We start from the raw sequence: 18,533 nt of genomic DNA, 5'->3' as shown, positions 1-18,533 counted from the left end.
TACGTTCCTCGTCGACCCATTGAATGCAGAGACCGGCTGTTTGAAAGTCTCGCTAGTCACAGATAAAGCTGCGGCTGAGTTGGAGATGATCGATCTTTGTGAGGAGGACCAATTGAAACCTGCTTTAAGGGAAGGGACCATTGAGTTCTGGAAAAGTATGCCAATGGAAAAATACCCCAATGTCAAACGGGCTGCGCTTAAGATACTGTCAATGTTTGGGTCAACATACAAGGCAAGGAATGCCAGAAGTCCCATTAAACAACATGCATTGTAAAAGTAAATGCTATTGTAGATTATTATATTTTTGTTTGTGGACTTGGTTGAACTGAGAGTTTGTGTGTGTGAGACAGTGCACACAATTGTTGAAAATGACTGGCCTGTGGTTTTAGTACTGTAGGAGTCATTATCATATTAGTGTGTGTGTGTGTGTGTGTGTGTGTGTGTGTGTGTGTGTGTTTGTGTGTGTGTGTGTGTGTGTGTGTGTGTGTGTGAGAGAGAGAGAGAGAGAGAGAGACAGAGAGAGAGGGAGGAAAGGATGGGTGATGTTCATGTGTGCCCATGTGTAGGATGTGGCTCTTTGCGGTAACACAGTAAAAAAAAAGTGGCTCTTGGTCTCTGACTGGTTGGCCACCCCTGCTTTAGAAGTATGATGACTTCCCTTATCACCTGTTGTCAATAATAAATGTATTCATGGTTTTTACTGCTCTTCTGAGCCTCCTGATTATTTCTGTATGCTCTCATAATTTGCACAACACACAGATCAGGCTGAGACCAATTATTTTTGACAACAGCATACATTTTTACCCCTGTGTAGCTCCAGCTTGTTTATGATGGCCACTGTCGCTGGCTATTTAAACGAGACACTAGCAGAGTAACCACAGTCGCCTCAGCCCACAGCATCCTGGAATTGTGGGAAAATCTGTCAACCTATCACTGAAAAACCACCAAAAAACCTAAAGCAACACAACAGCTCTGTGATAGAGCCCTGCAATCACGATGTCTCATGTTGCAAAAGAATTTCAATGCTGCATTCCTCCATGTTTATTTTCTAATTAAGGGCTGGGCAACACATTAAACTGCAATGATTTGGACACAAACTGCATATAGTGCAGTCCAAATGAAATTAAATAAAAAAAATTTCTTGATGAATATGATTGTAGATCTGCTACATTAAATGAGGGTCCTTTGAGTTCAGCAATACAAGGCAATACTAAAAGAATAACTGTTATTTCTTTAATTAATTGCTCATTTGTAAGAGAAAGTATGGAAAAAGAAACAAAAAAAACACTGACTGTATGCTGTACATTAGGGCTGCCACAAACGATTATTTTGATAGTCAACCAGTCACGATTATTTTTGCGATTAATCGACTAATCAGATCATACATCCATTGGACGTAAAACGTACAGCTTATTGCACCAGCAGCATCTGCTCTTATATAACTATCATTAGCTTACAGCTTTAAGTGCTTAAGGTCTGTGCTAACTAAAAATAAAGACAAGATGATAGTTTATTAAATTTTAATGAAATTTGCAGATTGTGATCTGTGAGTTTAATAAACTCAGCCGTCTGCTCCTTGCTATCTAAAATATAACGGGACACTGGAGTATATTCTCAAGCATCTCACACTTCTGATAATCAGTTGTCTGCTTGACGTTTATTCAGCTGTGTAAAAATTATAACTTTATCTCAGCCAAACCGATTTACTCAGGAACAAATAAAATACTGAAAAAAGCCAAACAATAACATTTTTAAGTTATCTAAGTGACTTATATATCATGTTTAACCTGAGTAACAAAAGACCGCGGAGGGTTTGAAAACGATTTGCCGGGAGTCCGGTGTTCTCACGGGCTCTAGTGAGCCTTGAACCCCGGCTAGCTATCAAGCTGGTGGATAACTGACGTCTCCGAAAACGTTGGCGCGCTTTTGAAAATATGTGGTGTCTTGATAAACTGAGCAGATATTTGAGGTTTACACAGCTACATTCGCGCCTGAAAATATGTTAAAAGTTTATTTTGTGACCCATAAAGAATAATAAGAGTAATATTAAAACCAACTAGCTGCCGCCATTGTTGGAAACTGAGCTGGGCTGCGCTATGAATTCTGGGACACTGCTTCTTCTTCTTTGGGGTTTAACGGCAGCTGGCATCCTTGTACATGCAGTGCTGCCATCTTCTGTTTCAGTCTGTTATTACACTCTTAAATCCTACTACTCATTCCTGCGTCTTTTGGGATCTTACAAAGCTTCAAACGATGCCTCGACTAATAAATTAGTCGTCGATGGTAATCGCGACTAGTCGACTAATCGTGGCAGCCCTACTGTACATAGCCATTGCTATGTTCTGTGATAGGCATTAACTGATGTAACTGTTACATCATTGTTTAAGAAAGATCCTCAGAATATATGACTAAAACCACTTTTTTGCTCATATGAATACCTGGACAGCTGGATCAAGGAATCAGCATAAACTTTTAAAAGTACTTTTATATTGAATGCCAACAAATACAGTGCCTAAAGGTCCAGTAAATTGAAATGAAAGACCAACTCTGAATAGTTTAAGTATTGCAACATAATACTCAAGGTCATAATACAAAAAAATGACAGGGGCACTTTTATTTGACTCAGCCTCTTCACATCAATAAACCTAATGCACACAAACAACTGTATGCACATCTTTACCAATATGGTTCACTCACACCAGTGTTCTGAATCTCACAGCAGCTGATGTCAATAATACTTAATGTTTCAGCATGGTGGCAGCACTACTAGTGAAACAGAGCCCTGACCCTGTTCAGTCAAAATGTGTTTTAACTGTTATTGCAGCCACTCATGCAGAGAAAGCAGCCATGTGCTGTCATAAGGTAGAGAAAAGTCCTTCACGGGCATATTCCTCTTTCCACTAATGGTGGGTGTTGTGAAGGAATCTCCACTGGGAATATGCACTCAAGTCACTAGTATGCCACTGAGGATACAGGGGATCATTACTGTTTGCTAACAGCATACATGCAGCCTCATAAGACATGTGCTTTCTTTTTACTTTTTTTTTTAGATTATTATTCACTGCAATAATGGTTCATTAATAAGAAATGCAAATGTGAAAAATAAAACATGTTCTGATTTGTTTGTTGTGCCAGTCTCCCATTGGTTTAAAATGCATTTAGCTTGACAAAGATATGCTCTGAGGAATACACCACCATAAAAATCTAACAGGGTTTGGGTTAAGTAAATCAACACCATTTTAAGGGACTGTTAACATTTGAGCACAACCCTTGTTTTGAGCTGCTCTATACTGAAGCTTTATAATCACAACCAAAAGGACAGTAGCATTAAATACAATACTAAAACTATAAAGATAATCTTGGGAAGATGGCAATGGTTCTTATTGGCGGTTTTCATGTTTTACTCCCAGTTTCAAACATATTAAGGACGCATAGATGACCCGCCCCCACACTGGCTTGGTCACCGTGACTGGTGTTGTGAGATTATTTGCTTCAGAGCAATTTTCATCTGCTGTGGCATCTATGGAAAAGATGCACGATGGGGTTCATGACACATCCGGCTTCTGCTGGCAAAGAGAGCAAGACAGCTTTCAGCCAGTGGAAGTCAATGAGTCATACTGAGTAGGGATCCTTTAGGGAGCAGTGTGAGAGACAGGGTAAAACAGAGCAAGACAGACAAGCAAGACAAGATGCCAAGCTCACAGCACGGCATTAAAAATAGAAAAAAAGTTAGGTTCAAAGAAAGCTCTGTATTATACAAATTCTATTTGGATACTGCATTTTAGTATCAAACATTACTTGGATAAATCAAGTGGTAAGCTTTATTGACTACTGGTTGATTTTTTTAACTACTCTTTTCTGCTGTAACTAGGTATCATTGTTTGGATTCTGGATATTTAGAAGCACCACTAATAACAATAAAAATATTCCCCATCAATAAAGTAATACAGAGGACATATTTTAATTATTTAATAATTCTATATAGGATTTATCATATCAATTGTTTCTGGGGTGAAGAACTGTTTTCTAATTCGTCAACTACTCTTTATCTACAGCTCGTTTTTTATGATTAATTTATATTAAATGAAGAAAATGATGAAGTGTAATGGCTTTTTTTTTTTCCCATTTAGTTTTTGAGCAATGATACTTTAATATGATATCAGTGAACCAGCACTAAACAAATACTACCAAGTGTTTCTTGATGGGTTAGTACTCAGACAGTTTAATGTCACTGCTTGATCAGTAATGTTCAAAACATAAAAAGCTATTTGTCAAGATTTAAAGTGAAATTTCATGAGTTATGAGTCATCAGCACTTTTTAGGGCACCAAATATTTACAAGAGCTGCATATCTATCTATTAATGTGAAATTCGACTTTTAGTTTGATAGTTTTATTGCAAAAAATATAATGATGGAATTTCCAGAGCTATGTTGAGATTCTTAGTTTTTTCCTAGGTTTGTCAATAAATGTCAGACTCACTATCCCAAAGCATCCATATCAATGTCCACAGCCAGAAGACTGATGTGGAATTACTGGCAGAACATTATGTGTGCGGAGTTTACCCTACCAATATACGACTTTGCCACTATGCCTAAGTGTTTTAACACAGCACGCAAGATCAATGAATGGAAAAAAAAAAATCTATGACTATATGTAGCTCTCTGCCTTTCCGGAAAAAATACACAATATTATTTTTTGCAGGAACAGACTATCAGTATAATTACAGCCTTCAACAGCGAGTTCTTAATTAGGAGTTGTTCCTCTTAACGCAAGTGACGTCAATCTCCATCACAGTAAAACAGGGTTTTGGACTCAACTCCAATAACGTGGTGGACTAACAACAACACAGACATGGAGATGTGATGGTGTACTGGTCCTAGAGACCCCAACGATATCTAAACAGCCTTCAGCATTTCAGATCACATCCCATCCATCACCTGCACCCTGTCATTGTAGCACTCCAGTGGTCTCTGACTCAGATGGACAACTGAGTTTTCCAGCTGCACCTCCTAACCAATGGGTGTGGGTGCCAGGTTTAGGAATTCCACAAAATGTTCTGTTAAGCTGACCATAACACTGCCAGTTAATGTCAGGAATCCAGTGCTCCCAATAAAAACAAAATAAAATGGCCTTCAACAGCTTCAGAAAATTGCTTCCACACCCAAACTTCTGTGGTTACATTTGATTAGTTACAGTGTGAATGAAAATGGTTGGGGTCTGTGGTAAATAGAGTGAACCTCTTCATGTGCTACACACTCCTAGTGAAGCTACTCTGTTGGGGAAAAAGGGTTGTTGCGACTCCCTGTTAGAGGAAATACAGTGGAAAGCATTTCAGTTAGAAGTTAAACACCTCAAATTGAAGTGAAATGTCTGTCAAATGGTGAACAAATATGAAAACGCATGGCAGTAGAGTGCAAGCAGTAAGAAAGCAAATACAAGGACATGGTCTAGTTTTCTTAGCATCAGTTATTCATTATTCATTGAGATCAACGACCACGGGCTTGCATCCAGTGTCAAAATAACAAAAGGTCAAAGTGGACGTTAAGATCTCAGAGTGTACAGTGTAAAATCTTCATCCTGCTCAAATTTCAATAGGAGGATTGCCAAAACAGTCCACAGTGGTTTTCGCACAGCTAGAAATAAAGCAGACAGCCAATTATCACACAATGATACAATCAGAATGAAGTAATCAAGCAAACTGATCAGAAATTATCTGTAAATATTACATATTGGAATCAAAATGAACACTTTTTTTTACCACGTCAGTGCACCTACAGTTCCAGGAGATAAAAAAGTTCTGCTAAGAATTAAAAATAGGGTCCATGTTGCCATGTAGGTTTCTCTCTATCTTTGGGCATATCCATTACATAATTTTAAGATTGCTCTGCATGAATGAGAATGAAATGAGGTTAATTCCCAGCCCCAGTGATATCACTTTCTAAATTTTCCTCTCTTCTAATGCTCTTAAAATCCTAATACTGAAACATTTACCCATAAAATATAATTAACTTGACAATAATATGACATTTAACTCATCCCTGTGGCTACAGGCTAATAAATCTACAAAAAGCTGATTAAGAATATGCATAAAGTACTTTTGAATACAAGGTTATTGATTTTTATGCAAATTGTAAGGGTCATTTGTTTATCATTACATTAAAAATTATCAACATGCTTGGTTTTCCACATGTATGGATTACATCACATAACCCCTGCCACATGTAAAACCATTACATGTGGCAAAACGGGGTTTTAACACTGTATAGTTTTGTGACCGTTTATTTTCTGTAGGTTTAGGGAGTAATGCTTGTCTGTGAACTCACTGTCATTATTTCAAAGTGGATCCTGCATGTTGAATGGATCAGATATAGCTATAGCTGCTAATGCCCCCCTGGAGATAGAGCCTTCTTACTGTGATCTAATTAGCTTTTTTTTTCTCCTGAATGAGTGTCACTGCACTAGTTCAGTGATAGATTTTTTTTTTAATCATTTTGCTTCTACACTAAGACAAGCACAAAAATATAGATAAAGATTGAAAATAGGGTATACAGAAAGTATACTATTATTGATGATGAAATGCAGAGGGATAAGAAAATCTGCTTTATTATTTCATTACAAAACACCACATACAATATTTTACTACAAATGACTGGGTATAACAGGTAAATTGTCTTACAGCACATTTAATCTATATTAATACCAACAGATTTTTGAGTCAATGGAGCCCCTTTAGAATTACTCTGCAACTGATCTCTGATCCAGCTGAGTATGGGTGGGTGATGTTGCATCCTTCCACTTTAGAAGAATTAGTGATCTAGCTATTAGACATACATAACTTAAGCTATATGTTCTAAGATTAGTTCTTCAACTGCTATTTGAAGTACTGCTATTAGTATAAATAACTGGAAAGTGGCCTTGAGTCAAAGTTTCTGAAAAAGTCTAAATTTGGGCCCTATTTTGCATGGTACACAGGGGGCTCATTTCAGGTCATGATTCATCTTTAGCACAGAAAAGTCAATGAAAAACTTTAAAATGGAAAAAAAGTGTCTTACATTGATGAAGTAGGCGTGTGCCCTGTTCAGAGTAGAATCAAATTCCGTGTAACCTAGTTTCACATAAATGTCAATCTCGTCTTGTTCTTTTGGTTGACATTCAAAATCTAGTTGTAATGGCTCACTAGCTTTTTTTTATTACTATTAAAAGCTTTAGAACACAGGGTAGGTTGGAGAATAAAGTGTTAGCCTTCTGATTCTCTATAATATGGTGATTTCTTTGTATCTACTCTCGAATTTGTCTTTTTTCATTTACGATTTTGCATTGTCTCCAGCTAACTGGGTGTAGCAGCCACCCAGAAAAGCAATTGCAAGTTGATTTTCTGTCTTGAGCAGGGCAGCTCTGGCTTGGATAACTTACTTTACAATTTTCCACAAGTCCTTCAAGCAGGTGGTGACCATTAGCCCTCTAACTTTCACTGATTAAGGTAGCAGATTCTTTGACATTTTTTAATATATATAAATGGTCAAACATCAAAAACACGAAATGCACAATTTTACAGTATTTAAAAGATTTTAAATGTTAAGACTACATTTTTCATCTTTCCACACTAGTAGAAACCTCTAGTGGTACCACTATGATGGATTTTTTTCCATAATTATATTACCACATGTCAAGACTGGGAGAAACAGAGGTATCTTTAAGTTGCCAGCCAATGACTAACCCTGTAGAGGAGTATAATGTTAGAGAGGGTGACACACTTTAGTGACTGAATCAAAAGAAAGCCTAGGGCATAGCAATCCAAATTTTCCCTGCTTTATGCATGGTGATGCATCCTACAGTGTTTCGGTAATGAATGCACCACGATGTGCATGGATGCATGAGAAGACGCACACACTGCTTCCCTTCACGCTACACAAAAGAAGTTGAGAGCCAAATCCTAGCCAACAGCATGTTACTTTATTATGGAAAGATGAGACACCCATTTTCTTAAATCAGACATACTGTAAGCTTGATAAGACTCTGTAAGCTCAAGCTGAGGAGGCTCATCTGCATCTCATGTAAAGTGGGACACAGTTCCTCCCAGCACGGACATGACATGATTGTAAGCCCATCTCTTATTTCAGGGGGCCACATGGGCCACAGACGAGGCTGTGATGATTTAGTTTGGGTCACAGGAGTGCTGTCTCTCCTGGCTTCTCTAACTGCCAAATAGGGCACAGAAAGGCCAAACAGAGCCAGCAGGTACTCACTTCATATCATCCTAAGCAAGGCAAAATAAGTCTTTATTTAAGGGTGAATAGCCAGGAGAGAAAAGGTGACACATTTTGAAAGTGCATCAAGTATTTAAATAGATAAGTGGAACTGGTCAACTCTGGTAAAACAGGACTAGTGGTTTTGATCAGTTCTATTATACCCACTGACAACCTTAACTGTTTGCAAACATTTAATTATAACATATCTCCCTTAAAACATTGGATGGAATTAGAGCATTAAATTGACTTGCCTACTCCAAGTAGATAACTGATACTCAAAATTTTGAAAATTCCACAAAGGGAAAACTTCAAAGAAGAGAGAATAATGCCTAAAGGTTTGTGAGTTTAGGGTTACATGTCCACCGGGATACTGTGTTCTGTTAATTCAATGAATGACAAGGACACATTGCCCTAATTTCATGCAAGTGCTGAGATATTAGCATGTCTATATTAGAGATGGCACGATACCACTTTTTTATGTCCGATACCGATACCGATATCATAAATTTGGATATCTGCCGATACCGATATGAATCCGATATAGTGTTTTTTAATCAACAAAACTGGTTTTTTTTTAAATATCTTGCTGAATTTTGTATAAGTTCATACTCAAGTTTAAAACAACAACTACACTAAAGCTATTCTGTTATACCTGTATGCAAAAAAAAATATTTCATAGTTCAGCAATACTGATCAATCTAATAAACTTAAACCTACACCATCCTCCCTATTCTGGTATTTTAAAGAGTACTTAGCATAAATATTAAGCAACCTAACTAATAGGGTTCCAACTCCTAGCAACAAAAATAAATAAATAAAAAATAGGGAACCACCCCTCACGCTCCACCTCATGATGCTTAATCGACGTAATCAACCTTAATTTGATGCAGTGTGAAAAAAAATGCACAGAAATCAATTATTTTTCAAGAAATATTAAATAGATTCAACATCTTTCTTCAACAAAATTGCAGACTGCACAGATGGTACCTTCCCAAAGGAAGTAACTTAATAGTTACTATATACAGTAATGGACTTCTATTCCTTTTACATCAAATTAAAACTTTGGGTGTAAGATTCGGATAATTATTTATTAAAAGCTAGACATTTTAAATGAGAATAAAGAAAAGTATGTCTTTGTGCCCCTTTTCCCTGTTAATGCCCTATCGGCCCCCCTGGCTAAACTTTGCTAGATCCGCCCCTGCACAGTTACCAGCGTCAGCTGTAGAAAAAGATCCTGGAGTAGAAAGTAATATTAAATAAATTCTAACAACAGCTGATCAAGCTTAAACGTGCTGCTGTTGTTCAGCCGCTGGTTTCCTCTTTCTGGTGCAAAGTGGGCCAAAAGCAAACTAGAGACACGGACTCGCGACAGAAAAGCCGATCAGCTGATCATTAAGCAGTTTCATGATTGAAGTAGCAGCAAGAAGAGGCAGTCGCTCCATATATCGCTTGTTAAGCTTAACGCAGGAATGCTTTACAAACATTCAGAGATGGACTTACACACTTGCTTTACTTCTCTCGGGGATAACTTTGTCGGAGATGAAATGCCGGGTTGCTAGCGAAGCTCCACATGCTATCCAGACCACCGACAGGTCCCGCATGCCACAGCCGCTCTATCACGTGATGCATACTGCTCCGACGCGCTAACGTTCTGAGGTGAGTTACGGCGTGTTGCAAGTTTTGTGAGGTGCTTTCGTGATATTTAATGGATCGGATTACATTTTTTATTTTTCTCCGATATCCGATCCAGTAATTTAGGTCAGTATCGGACCGATACCGATACGTAATATCGGATCGGTCCATCTCTAGTCTATATCTGAGAGAAGCTGGAACAGTCTGAAGTTACTCTAATGTTCAGCAGTGTCTGAAGCAGATTTTTCCTGCTCATATACATTAAAAACAAGGCAAACCCAGCTTGCCTCCCAGGCCACTCTGTTCAGTTTACTTTAACCTGTTTCATACTTTTAAATTAAATTTGATTAATATTAATCCCAGATATATTAAGTCAAAACTCCCAGGAATGCTGTAAGATCTGTACCCCAGCAGAAGCTAATCACTCAAAAAGAAAAATAAATAAAAACTAAGCCCACAGCCTGCGAGTCTTCTGTGAGCACACCCTTAGGAAAGGATGTTTATGTTCCTCCTACAGTATCTCACAGGGTAACATGCACGTGTAATGCTATCTTTTTTAACGTCCTTAGGCACTGAATCTCCTCAACTCTCTCAGACCTGGATCTGTCTAATCCAGTCCCCATCACCAAAGAGTCAAGCAGTCCTGGCTTGAATAAAAACACAGTCACCCCCTCCCTTGCTGCTTCATCCTAATTCTGGGTGAAAACCTTAGATTCTATGAGAATGTTAAAAATCATGTGTGAGAGGTATCAGAGCTACTGAGTAAGGGAACGGGCATCATGGACTGTTTAACAGTTAAAGTAACATAATAAATTTTTGAAATTGAACATCTCAACAAATAAAACACTTGAAAAATGAATAGCTGACAACTGTCTCCCAGAAACTGTTCCCAGTGCAGTAGTCGTCTCCATAATCTGTTACATAGCGAAACAAATTCGGGTTCAATAAACATCCTCTAAAGCTTAGCAGTAGACTGTCAGTGGACACTCATATGATGGCAGGTTAAGTTATTTGATAAGACAAAACAAAAATAACCGAAACTGGAGGTGATAAGATATGGGCTTAGCCTTTTATCCACTGTGGCTGGCTGGATTACTCAGATTTCCTTCAAATCCAACATTTAACACAATTTTGCAGAGATTGCCTTGACACTAGAAGTCCAAGGTTTAGTAGGTTTAGTAAAGTCTTCAGATACACATTACACTAGCATTCCTATTACAGTTTTAATTAATAAATGATAACCCTGGACACAAATACATTTGCTTTGATCTTCTTTGTCTTTTGGCTGGTCCACAGCAGACATATGCCTGCATCTCACCCTATCCCTAGCATCGTCTTCTGTCACACCAATGCTTTGCACTTCCTTCTTTTCCCTGGCAGTTCCATAGTCAACCTCCTTCCTCCAATATATCCACTATTCCTCCTCTGCACATGTCCAAACCATCTCAAACTTGCCTCTTTGACTTTGTTTACAAACTGCTCAACCCGTGCTGTCCCTCTGAAATACTCATTTCTAATCTTGTCCATCCTGGTCACAGTCAATCAAAGACATTTGGTTTAATATGTTGGGGGCATTATATAGGGCAGTCAAGAAACCCTATATAATGTCCACAAAAAAGATGAATTTATCAAAATTACACATTTAGATAATTGTTAAATTTAGTTATCCAAAGAAAATTGCCAAATAATCTTTCATTTGAGCTTGAATAACATCCTTTTAACATCAACAAATGACTGACGCTAGCTGGCAACACAAACAATTTAAAGACAATTATTTTGAAATTCTAAATATTATATCAGACAAGATCAAAAAGAACTTTAACAATAACAAAAACAGAAGCTGGAGTCCTGATTGTATGGAACTATCGTCTTTGTGCAAGGTATGACTATGCTGAACCAAGATACAAACGGTATTAGGCCAGAGACACACTGTTAAGGCCTCTGTTCTCAGTGGGGTTATATAATTTTGTAAAATGATTGGTTGTAGTCACGTAGGTGACTGTAGTGTGTGTTTTGGGGGAGGGAAATCTATTTTAGTGGACGTCCCAAATAAAATCTCAATATGGCAAGCAGTGCTGCCAGTACACAATGTGCCACAATCTACTGGCTTTATTAAGATGGAACTATTGGATTTTTTCCCTCATGAAGCTAAGTCAGAAGTCTGGAGCTTTTGTTAGTCAGCCTAGAGTCGTCTATGCTTCCATCTTGCTTTGTATGGTGCAGCATGGAGCAATGTCATGATTTCCACATGATCTGACTGATGATGTAACACAAGCTAAGTGAAACAATCCTGCTGTAAACCAGAGAGGCACATTTGCATAGTCAAAGGATCCAAACTGCAGGGTCAAACTGCAGAACTGCACTTCATTCATCAGTTTCACACATTGAGGACACTGGGAAGTCATTTCTTATCTTGCCCAATTCTCCTTAAATTCTCTCACTTTAAGTTCCGAGGCTATGTTTCATTTTCTGAAATGATTCCATATCCCAGTTATCAGTTCAAAGAGGATCAATTAATAATCATGTCAAGCAGCTCAACGGGCCCATTGAGCATGCAGCCATCAGGAGTGGGAAAGAGATAGAGAAAGAGGGTTAATCCTTCCTCAATCTCAGTTCAGTCACTAATACTGCAACTACACCATATAATCATCTGTAAAAAGATTACGATTTTCTTTGATTTACATGCTCGAAGTTCAAAAGTGCTATTTTAAAGTACCTTTTTTTTATACTTTAATGAAAGAAATGTAAAAAATATTTTGCTTCGGTGATGCCATATGAGTTATGTGAGAATGTGACTAGTTTATGAGTCATAAATCATGACGTTATGACAGTTTACACTCAGATACACTGAATATAGACCATGATTATCAGTGCAATGAAGTGGAAAATAAGAAGTGAAAAACATGATTATGCACATGTTATTAAAATGTTAAGAACTTTTTTTAGTTCATCTAACACTATCATTTCATTACTCAGATTTTCTGAAGTTACTCACGGGCGCCTATGATTTATTATGCTATATAATAAGCAATACATCTGTGTCTAACTTACTAAAATACACTATGCAGAAATTTGAAAAATAAAATAAAAAAAGGATTGCTCTTGTTTCCCCTCTGTTCTAAGCGCAGACAGTATAAAAGATGGGTGAAGCGCCTGTGGCATCACCCATTGGTTTGTTAAGCCTTGAGATGCACATATTCATCTTCACCGTGCTGGAGTTTCGAAGTGGGCGGATCAGACTATGGAACTGCACAGTCATTGGCTAAGTCATTAGTCAATGAGAATAGCCTGGATAATCCTTCTTGTGAAAGATGATTAAGTCTTTGGAATATTTTTCATTGAAAATGATCCAAAATGAGTTAATGGGACCAGAAACCCAGCAGTAAAGTTTGTACGGAAGTTAAGTCTAGGGACATTTTCCAGACTTTTACTGAAGTCTGTTGGATCTCAAGCTGCTTTAATTATTTATGAGGTCTTTCCTTGTCTAACCATGTGACAATAACTTGTTTTCTATTTTGGATGTGTGACGCTTCAGGGTCAAGTGAGTAAACTCTCAGTCACACAGGCCTAGAGACCAATTGGTGCTCATCTGAAGGCCATCAGTCACAAGGTAGAACTATGTATTACCCAACCGATTTGCTAGCAGATTGCTGCAGTTAACTGTAGTTTGTGTGGAAGACGGGGAATTGTCTGCAAACACTAGCCTTAAAAGTATATGATGTGACTTTTGAAACGTGTTGGTTGCAGCACTGAGGCACAACTTTTACTTTGAAGATGAACATTCTTCATTTCTTGAAGTTCATTCAAGTTTAACAGCACTTGGGTAGTAACTGGTGAGTGTTTGCAGGCAAACCAACATGTTCTATACAAACTACAGTTGACTGCAGCAATCTGCTGCTGAACAAAGCAATCACAAGGAGCTTTTTGGTACAGCACAAAAAAAAAAGATAATCTGTATGTAAACAATGACTATGTGAGTAGAGTGTCGAAGGTCATGTCAAGAAGAAGTAGTCTTAGCTACCCTCACATGGGCTCAGGATTTTTGTGGGAAAGCCTTTTAACGCTTTATGTGCAATCCAGTATGTGCAAGGGTGTTCCTCCATCATAAGAGAAAAACAGAATGACTGGAGCCCTGCGTGCTCTGTAATTGCAACGTTCTTGCATATATTAGACAATTGTAGGTAAAATAACAGGAAACTGACCACTGGATTAGATTTTCTCTTGTGCCAAAGAAAGGAGTTGTCTGATACAGGGGGACAGCTCTTGCGCAATGTGCTTATGATGAAACGTGAATAGGATTGCAAGTGTTTGCAAGCGCAACCACCCACTGGTAGCCATTTAAAAAAATATAGGTTTAAGGCACGTCTGTGTCTGTTTCATTTTTCACACCCCGAATCTACTTCCATTGTTTTATTCTGTGGATGGTTCTAAGCTCCTCCCATCAGAAAAACACTAGCAAAGGTAAGGACATACAAATTTAGGGCTGCTCAATTAATCGAATTTTAATCACGATTACGATCTGGGCTTTCAACGATCATTAAAAATGACTGAGCCGATTATTAGCCCCTCCCTCATTTATCCGCGACACCTTAAAGGCCGGTCCATGAAAATATTGTCGGGCATAAACCGGTCCGTGGCGCAAAAAAGGGTGGAGACCGCTGATTAAGAGGACCCGAGGGAAGCTCGGAAAGCTAAGCAGAAGTTATTTGGAGAGGAGAGTGACTGCTGTTGGTTGAAAAGAGAGGTTAAAAAAAAAAAAACTTCAGTGGTGTTGCACACTATTTTCTATTATTTTTTAAAGTCATTATTCAATACATTGTTATTGTTAACCCTTTAAAGCCGGTCAGAGCTGCACGCTCAGTTTTGTGTAACTATTTTTAAATCCCTGAAGAACCCTGAGCCCTGTAAGCTAGCACAATAATTTTTTTTTGCATATGAAACCAGAGGAGTTGTACTTACATCTTATGACATCAGCTTGTCCTCGGTCACGGTTTCCTTCCACATAAAGCTTTGCAAAAATTGCATAAAAAGCGCTTGCAGGAACAAAAACATAATATTCCAGAAACAGGCTTTGCCGATCCGATCAGCTGTTCCTAACACTTCCCACAGTGAAACAGACGTCAGTGCGAATTATCGCGCATGTCCGCCATTTCCTGCCCAAAACCAGAAGTGACGTCATTTTCGCGGAAAATGTAGTTTTTTACTTGTAGGCCTTAAAAGCCTATACTGGTGTTTTATAAGTCATGTTTGACTTTTCTGAATAGTTGCTGGGATGCTTAGAACTCGAATTGCACTGCTGGAAATAGTTTATTTTGATGCACCTGCTGTTTTCTTTGCAAATTTGCATCATAGGATTGTTTTTTCGTTTTTCCTGCAGTATATAAAAATTGGTGTATCTCCAAAATAAAACTATAAAGACACTCAAAATAAATTTCGTGTGGTGGGAAACTATTTTTTGCAACTTTTTTGTATTTAAAGTTTTGAGGGATAAACCTCTTAAATTTCTCCAAGTAGAAATATATGTAAAAAACAAAACAAAAATGATTTAATTTTTTTGTAGTTTATTGCACTTTTTTGCAATTAATGTAGTTACTATGGACTTAACGCATACATATTATTAAAATATGGGCTATAATAGTTGTATAGCAACTTGAAATGCTCCCACAAATGGCACTACAACATGTAAAAAAAATAATATAAGCTCTGGCGGACTTGGTTCTATAGTAGGTCGTAAGGGTTAAATAAATATCGTCAAATAATCAAGATCTCAATTTCAGTGAAAATAATCGTGATTATCATTTTTGCCATAATCGAGCAGCCCTATACAAATTTTTTTTTAAAAACACTGACTTTTTACTTCACTAGCACTGCGACTAGGACTGTGCAATTAAGTTTAATTTTTGGCTTTCAACAATTACTATACAATTATTGTGCTTCCTTACTTTGCCTTTCAGCACAGCCCCTTCAATCAATATGGCCTCTCAGTCAAAATTTACTCCCCATGAGAGAGTGGCAGATTTGGTTAATTTCACATTTATATATATAGTTAGTCAGTTTTGTCTTGTGATAGACTGGCGAACTGTCCAGGGCAGGGGTGCCCAATCCCGGTCCTCGAGAGCTACTATCCTGCAGCTTTTAGATGCATCCCTACTCCAACACAGCTGAATCAAATGGTTTGATCTCTTCAGCATGCCATCATGTTTGGCAAAGGCCTGATAACAAGCCATTCATTTGATTCAGGTGTGTGGGAACAAGGATGCATCTAAAAGCTGCAGGACGGTAGCTCTCGAGGACCGGGATTGGGCACCCCTGGTCCAGGGTATACCATGCTGCTTCCACTATGAAAGCTCGGACAGCCCCCGAAGCAGAAGAAAATGGAATGACAGATAAATCTCACATAATTATAATAAGTTTTAAGCAATCAACTTCAATAAAAGAAAAGTTTTTTTTCCAATACACTGCTTTTACAAAATATGTCCAACTGTGTTAGGTAATTGTGAGTTTAATACTGACCAAAATTACTGTAATTATGATTTTCACACAATGATGGAGATCTAAACGCAGCTCTCGTGGGTGAAAGGACCTCTGTTTAACCCACTACACCACCAAAATGGAATTTGTTGTTTCTCCCGATGAGGTATGAAAAGGATGTGTGATTGGCTGAACTCTCCTGTTATGAAATAGGTTTTCTAAAGTCAAAAACAGAGCCAAGAGGAAGTCCACAAGTCTACATTCACCTCAACTACTGAAATCAAATATGCTAAGAGGTTAACATAAATACTTGCTCCATTACATCATAAAAATACTACCTCCTCCTACTGCTACTTCCTCCTACTTCAAATGGTTCTACAAGAGAAAATTTAATCCAGCAATCGAGGTCTTATTATTATTTTACCTAATATTTTGTAATACTGCAAGAGAGTTTACCATTACAGAGCAGGGAGAGCTCCACTCCCTCTGCGTTTTCCTCTCCTGATGGAGGAACACCCCTGCACATACTGGATTGCACATAAAGGATTAAAAGGCTATCCCACGAAAATCCTGAGCCCCTGTGAGGGTAGCTAAGAGTACTACTTCATACATAAGCACCTCACGTGTGAAATCACTAAGGTTAATAAAAAGGGGGGGCGGGCAGATGTTATTAAAATGTAATTTCACACAAAACTCCCTCAATTACACTTACATAACGACACATTTTACCAACTTAGAGGATCTCATTTCAAAGCCTTTATCGTGGCATCAGATTACATAACAGATGATTCAGAGTAGAAGTTGTGCTTGCTATGCATCAGTGTGCCAGAGAGACCAAACACTGTCCCTCACAGACTGCCCATGCACTTCATCCAGTCATCATCGTCTTCTCAATGCTACCATCGCACCTGTACACATGAAGAGGTACCTGCCAAAATGCGTTTTATTTTTTTATGCAGATTATACCTTTACCTGAGATGCCGTGACTCAACCCAGAAGCCCGTGATTCAGTGCGTATCCCGTTCTGTGTGTGTGTGTCTACAAACACAGAGAGCCCAGCATCACTCCCCATCAACAACAAACACGTCCCATCCAAGCTAAGAGAACGGCCCACATCAACACGACTACAAATGCAGAGAAATGCATGCCACCCCTGCAAATCCCTTTTCCCATGCTGCTCCTATCCACTCCAATATAAATTTAAAGGCTCTTCTTCTTCTTCGGTGTCATATTTTATTCAATGTACAATTATGCGAAGTCAGCGAGCAGGCTGGTCACGCAAAGTGAAGCTCCCCCTCTGAATGTATGGGAGTGTGTAACACATTAGCAGCTGGCAGCTTTAAGCTGTTTTTACTTATAAGAGAAAATAAATAAACAGCTCGTCAGTAGGCTAATTAGCAGCAGTCGCAGTGCCGTTACCGTCGCACCTGCTAAATGAGTGCCTGCGGGCGGAGGTGGCGAGGAGATGCCTGCGGTCCTGGTCACTTTTTTTTTTTTAAGGGTGGAAATAGAAGGGGATTCATGGCAAAACACCAACAAAAACACGTCTGTCTTAAAAGCGATGACTTTGATTCAAATGTGAGATTTTTTTCCTTACCTGTACAGCTCACGAGAAGCAAGGCTAAAAAAATATCCCTTGTCTGGACCATCGCAACTCCCGAGTAACGTGAACGCTAAACGGTGTAGCTAACGTTTAATCTCCGCTCGGTCCCTACGGTATTGCCCTCGGGTTTCCTGCCCCTGTTAGCGACTGTTCATCCTAATCTACAGAACTGAGCTCGTCGGGAATAAGTGTCAGCGGCAGCGTTGTTGATGACAAGCAGCGGTCAGAGATTAGCAGCGATGAGCGCCAGTGCACAGTTCAAAGTCTGACTGACAAGCGGAGCCTTTTCACACACTTGAATTACTCCGCAGAGCCGGAATAAAGCACCTCCTGTAACTAGTGCGTGGGTATCAACGGGAAGCAGGGGAACAGCTGCAAATAATCATAACAATGAAAAATTAAAGTTGAAATATAGCATATATAAGATTGTTTCAAAATATGGTAAAGCAAGTAAAAGTGTGAAATGCAGAGCTGTTTAGTGTATTTTTTTTATATCGGTGTCCCCCCCCCTACGGTAAGATACATAACAAGGCACCCTTTATAAGCAATTGTAATTAATAACTTTAAGGGTTTCTTT

The 18,533-nt window shown here is 38.5% G+C and overlaps 1 protein-coding gene across 4 annotated transcripts in view; it reads right to left on the bottom strand.

The window, feature by feature from the left end:
- The window catches only part of ncam1b (neural cell adhesion molecule 1b), an 84,094-nt gene extending 65,887 nt beyond the window's left edge, over positions 1–18,207 (bottom strand). For all 4 annotated transcript variants that reach the window (XM_085380006.1, XM_085380003.1, XM_085380004.1 and 1 more), the window contains exon 1: positions 17,951–18,207. In XM_085380006.1, coding sequence (XP_085236132.1) covers positions 17,951–18,002 — 52 coding nt within the window. In that variant the 5' untranslated portion in view covers positions 18,003–18,207. The remainder of the gene's footprint in view (positions 1–17,950) is intronic.
- Positions 18,208–18,533: the final 326 nt, after the last annotated feature.

Source organism: Rhamphochromis longiceps, linkage group LG14, assembly GCF_057381845.1.
Source record: "Rhamphochromis longiceps isolate RC_006_pf linkage group LG14, R_longiceps_female_GT1.1, whole genome shotgun sequence".
Classification (NCBI taxonomy): domain Eukaryota; kingdom Metazoa; phylum Chordata; class Actinopteri; order Cichliformes; family Cichlidae; genus Rhamphochromis; species Rhamphochromis longiceps.
Note: the sequence above shows the minus strand (reverse complement) of the source record. Positions and strands in the feature narration are given on the sequence as shown.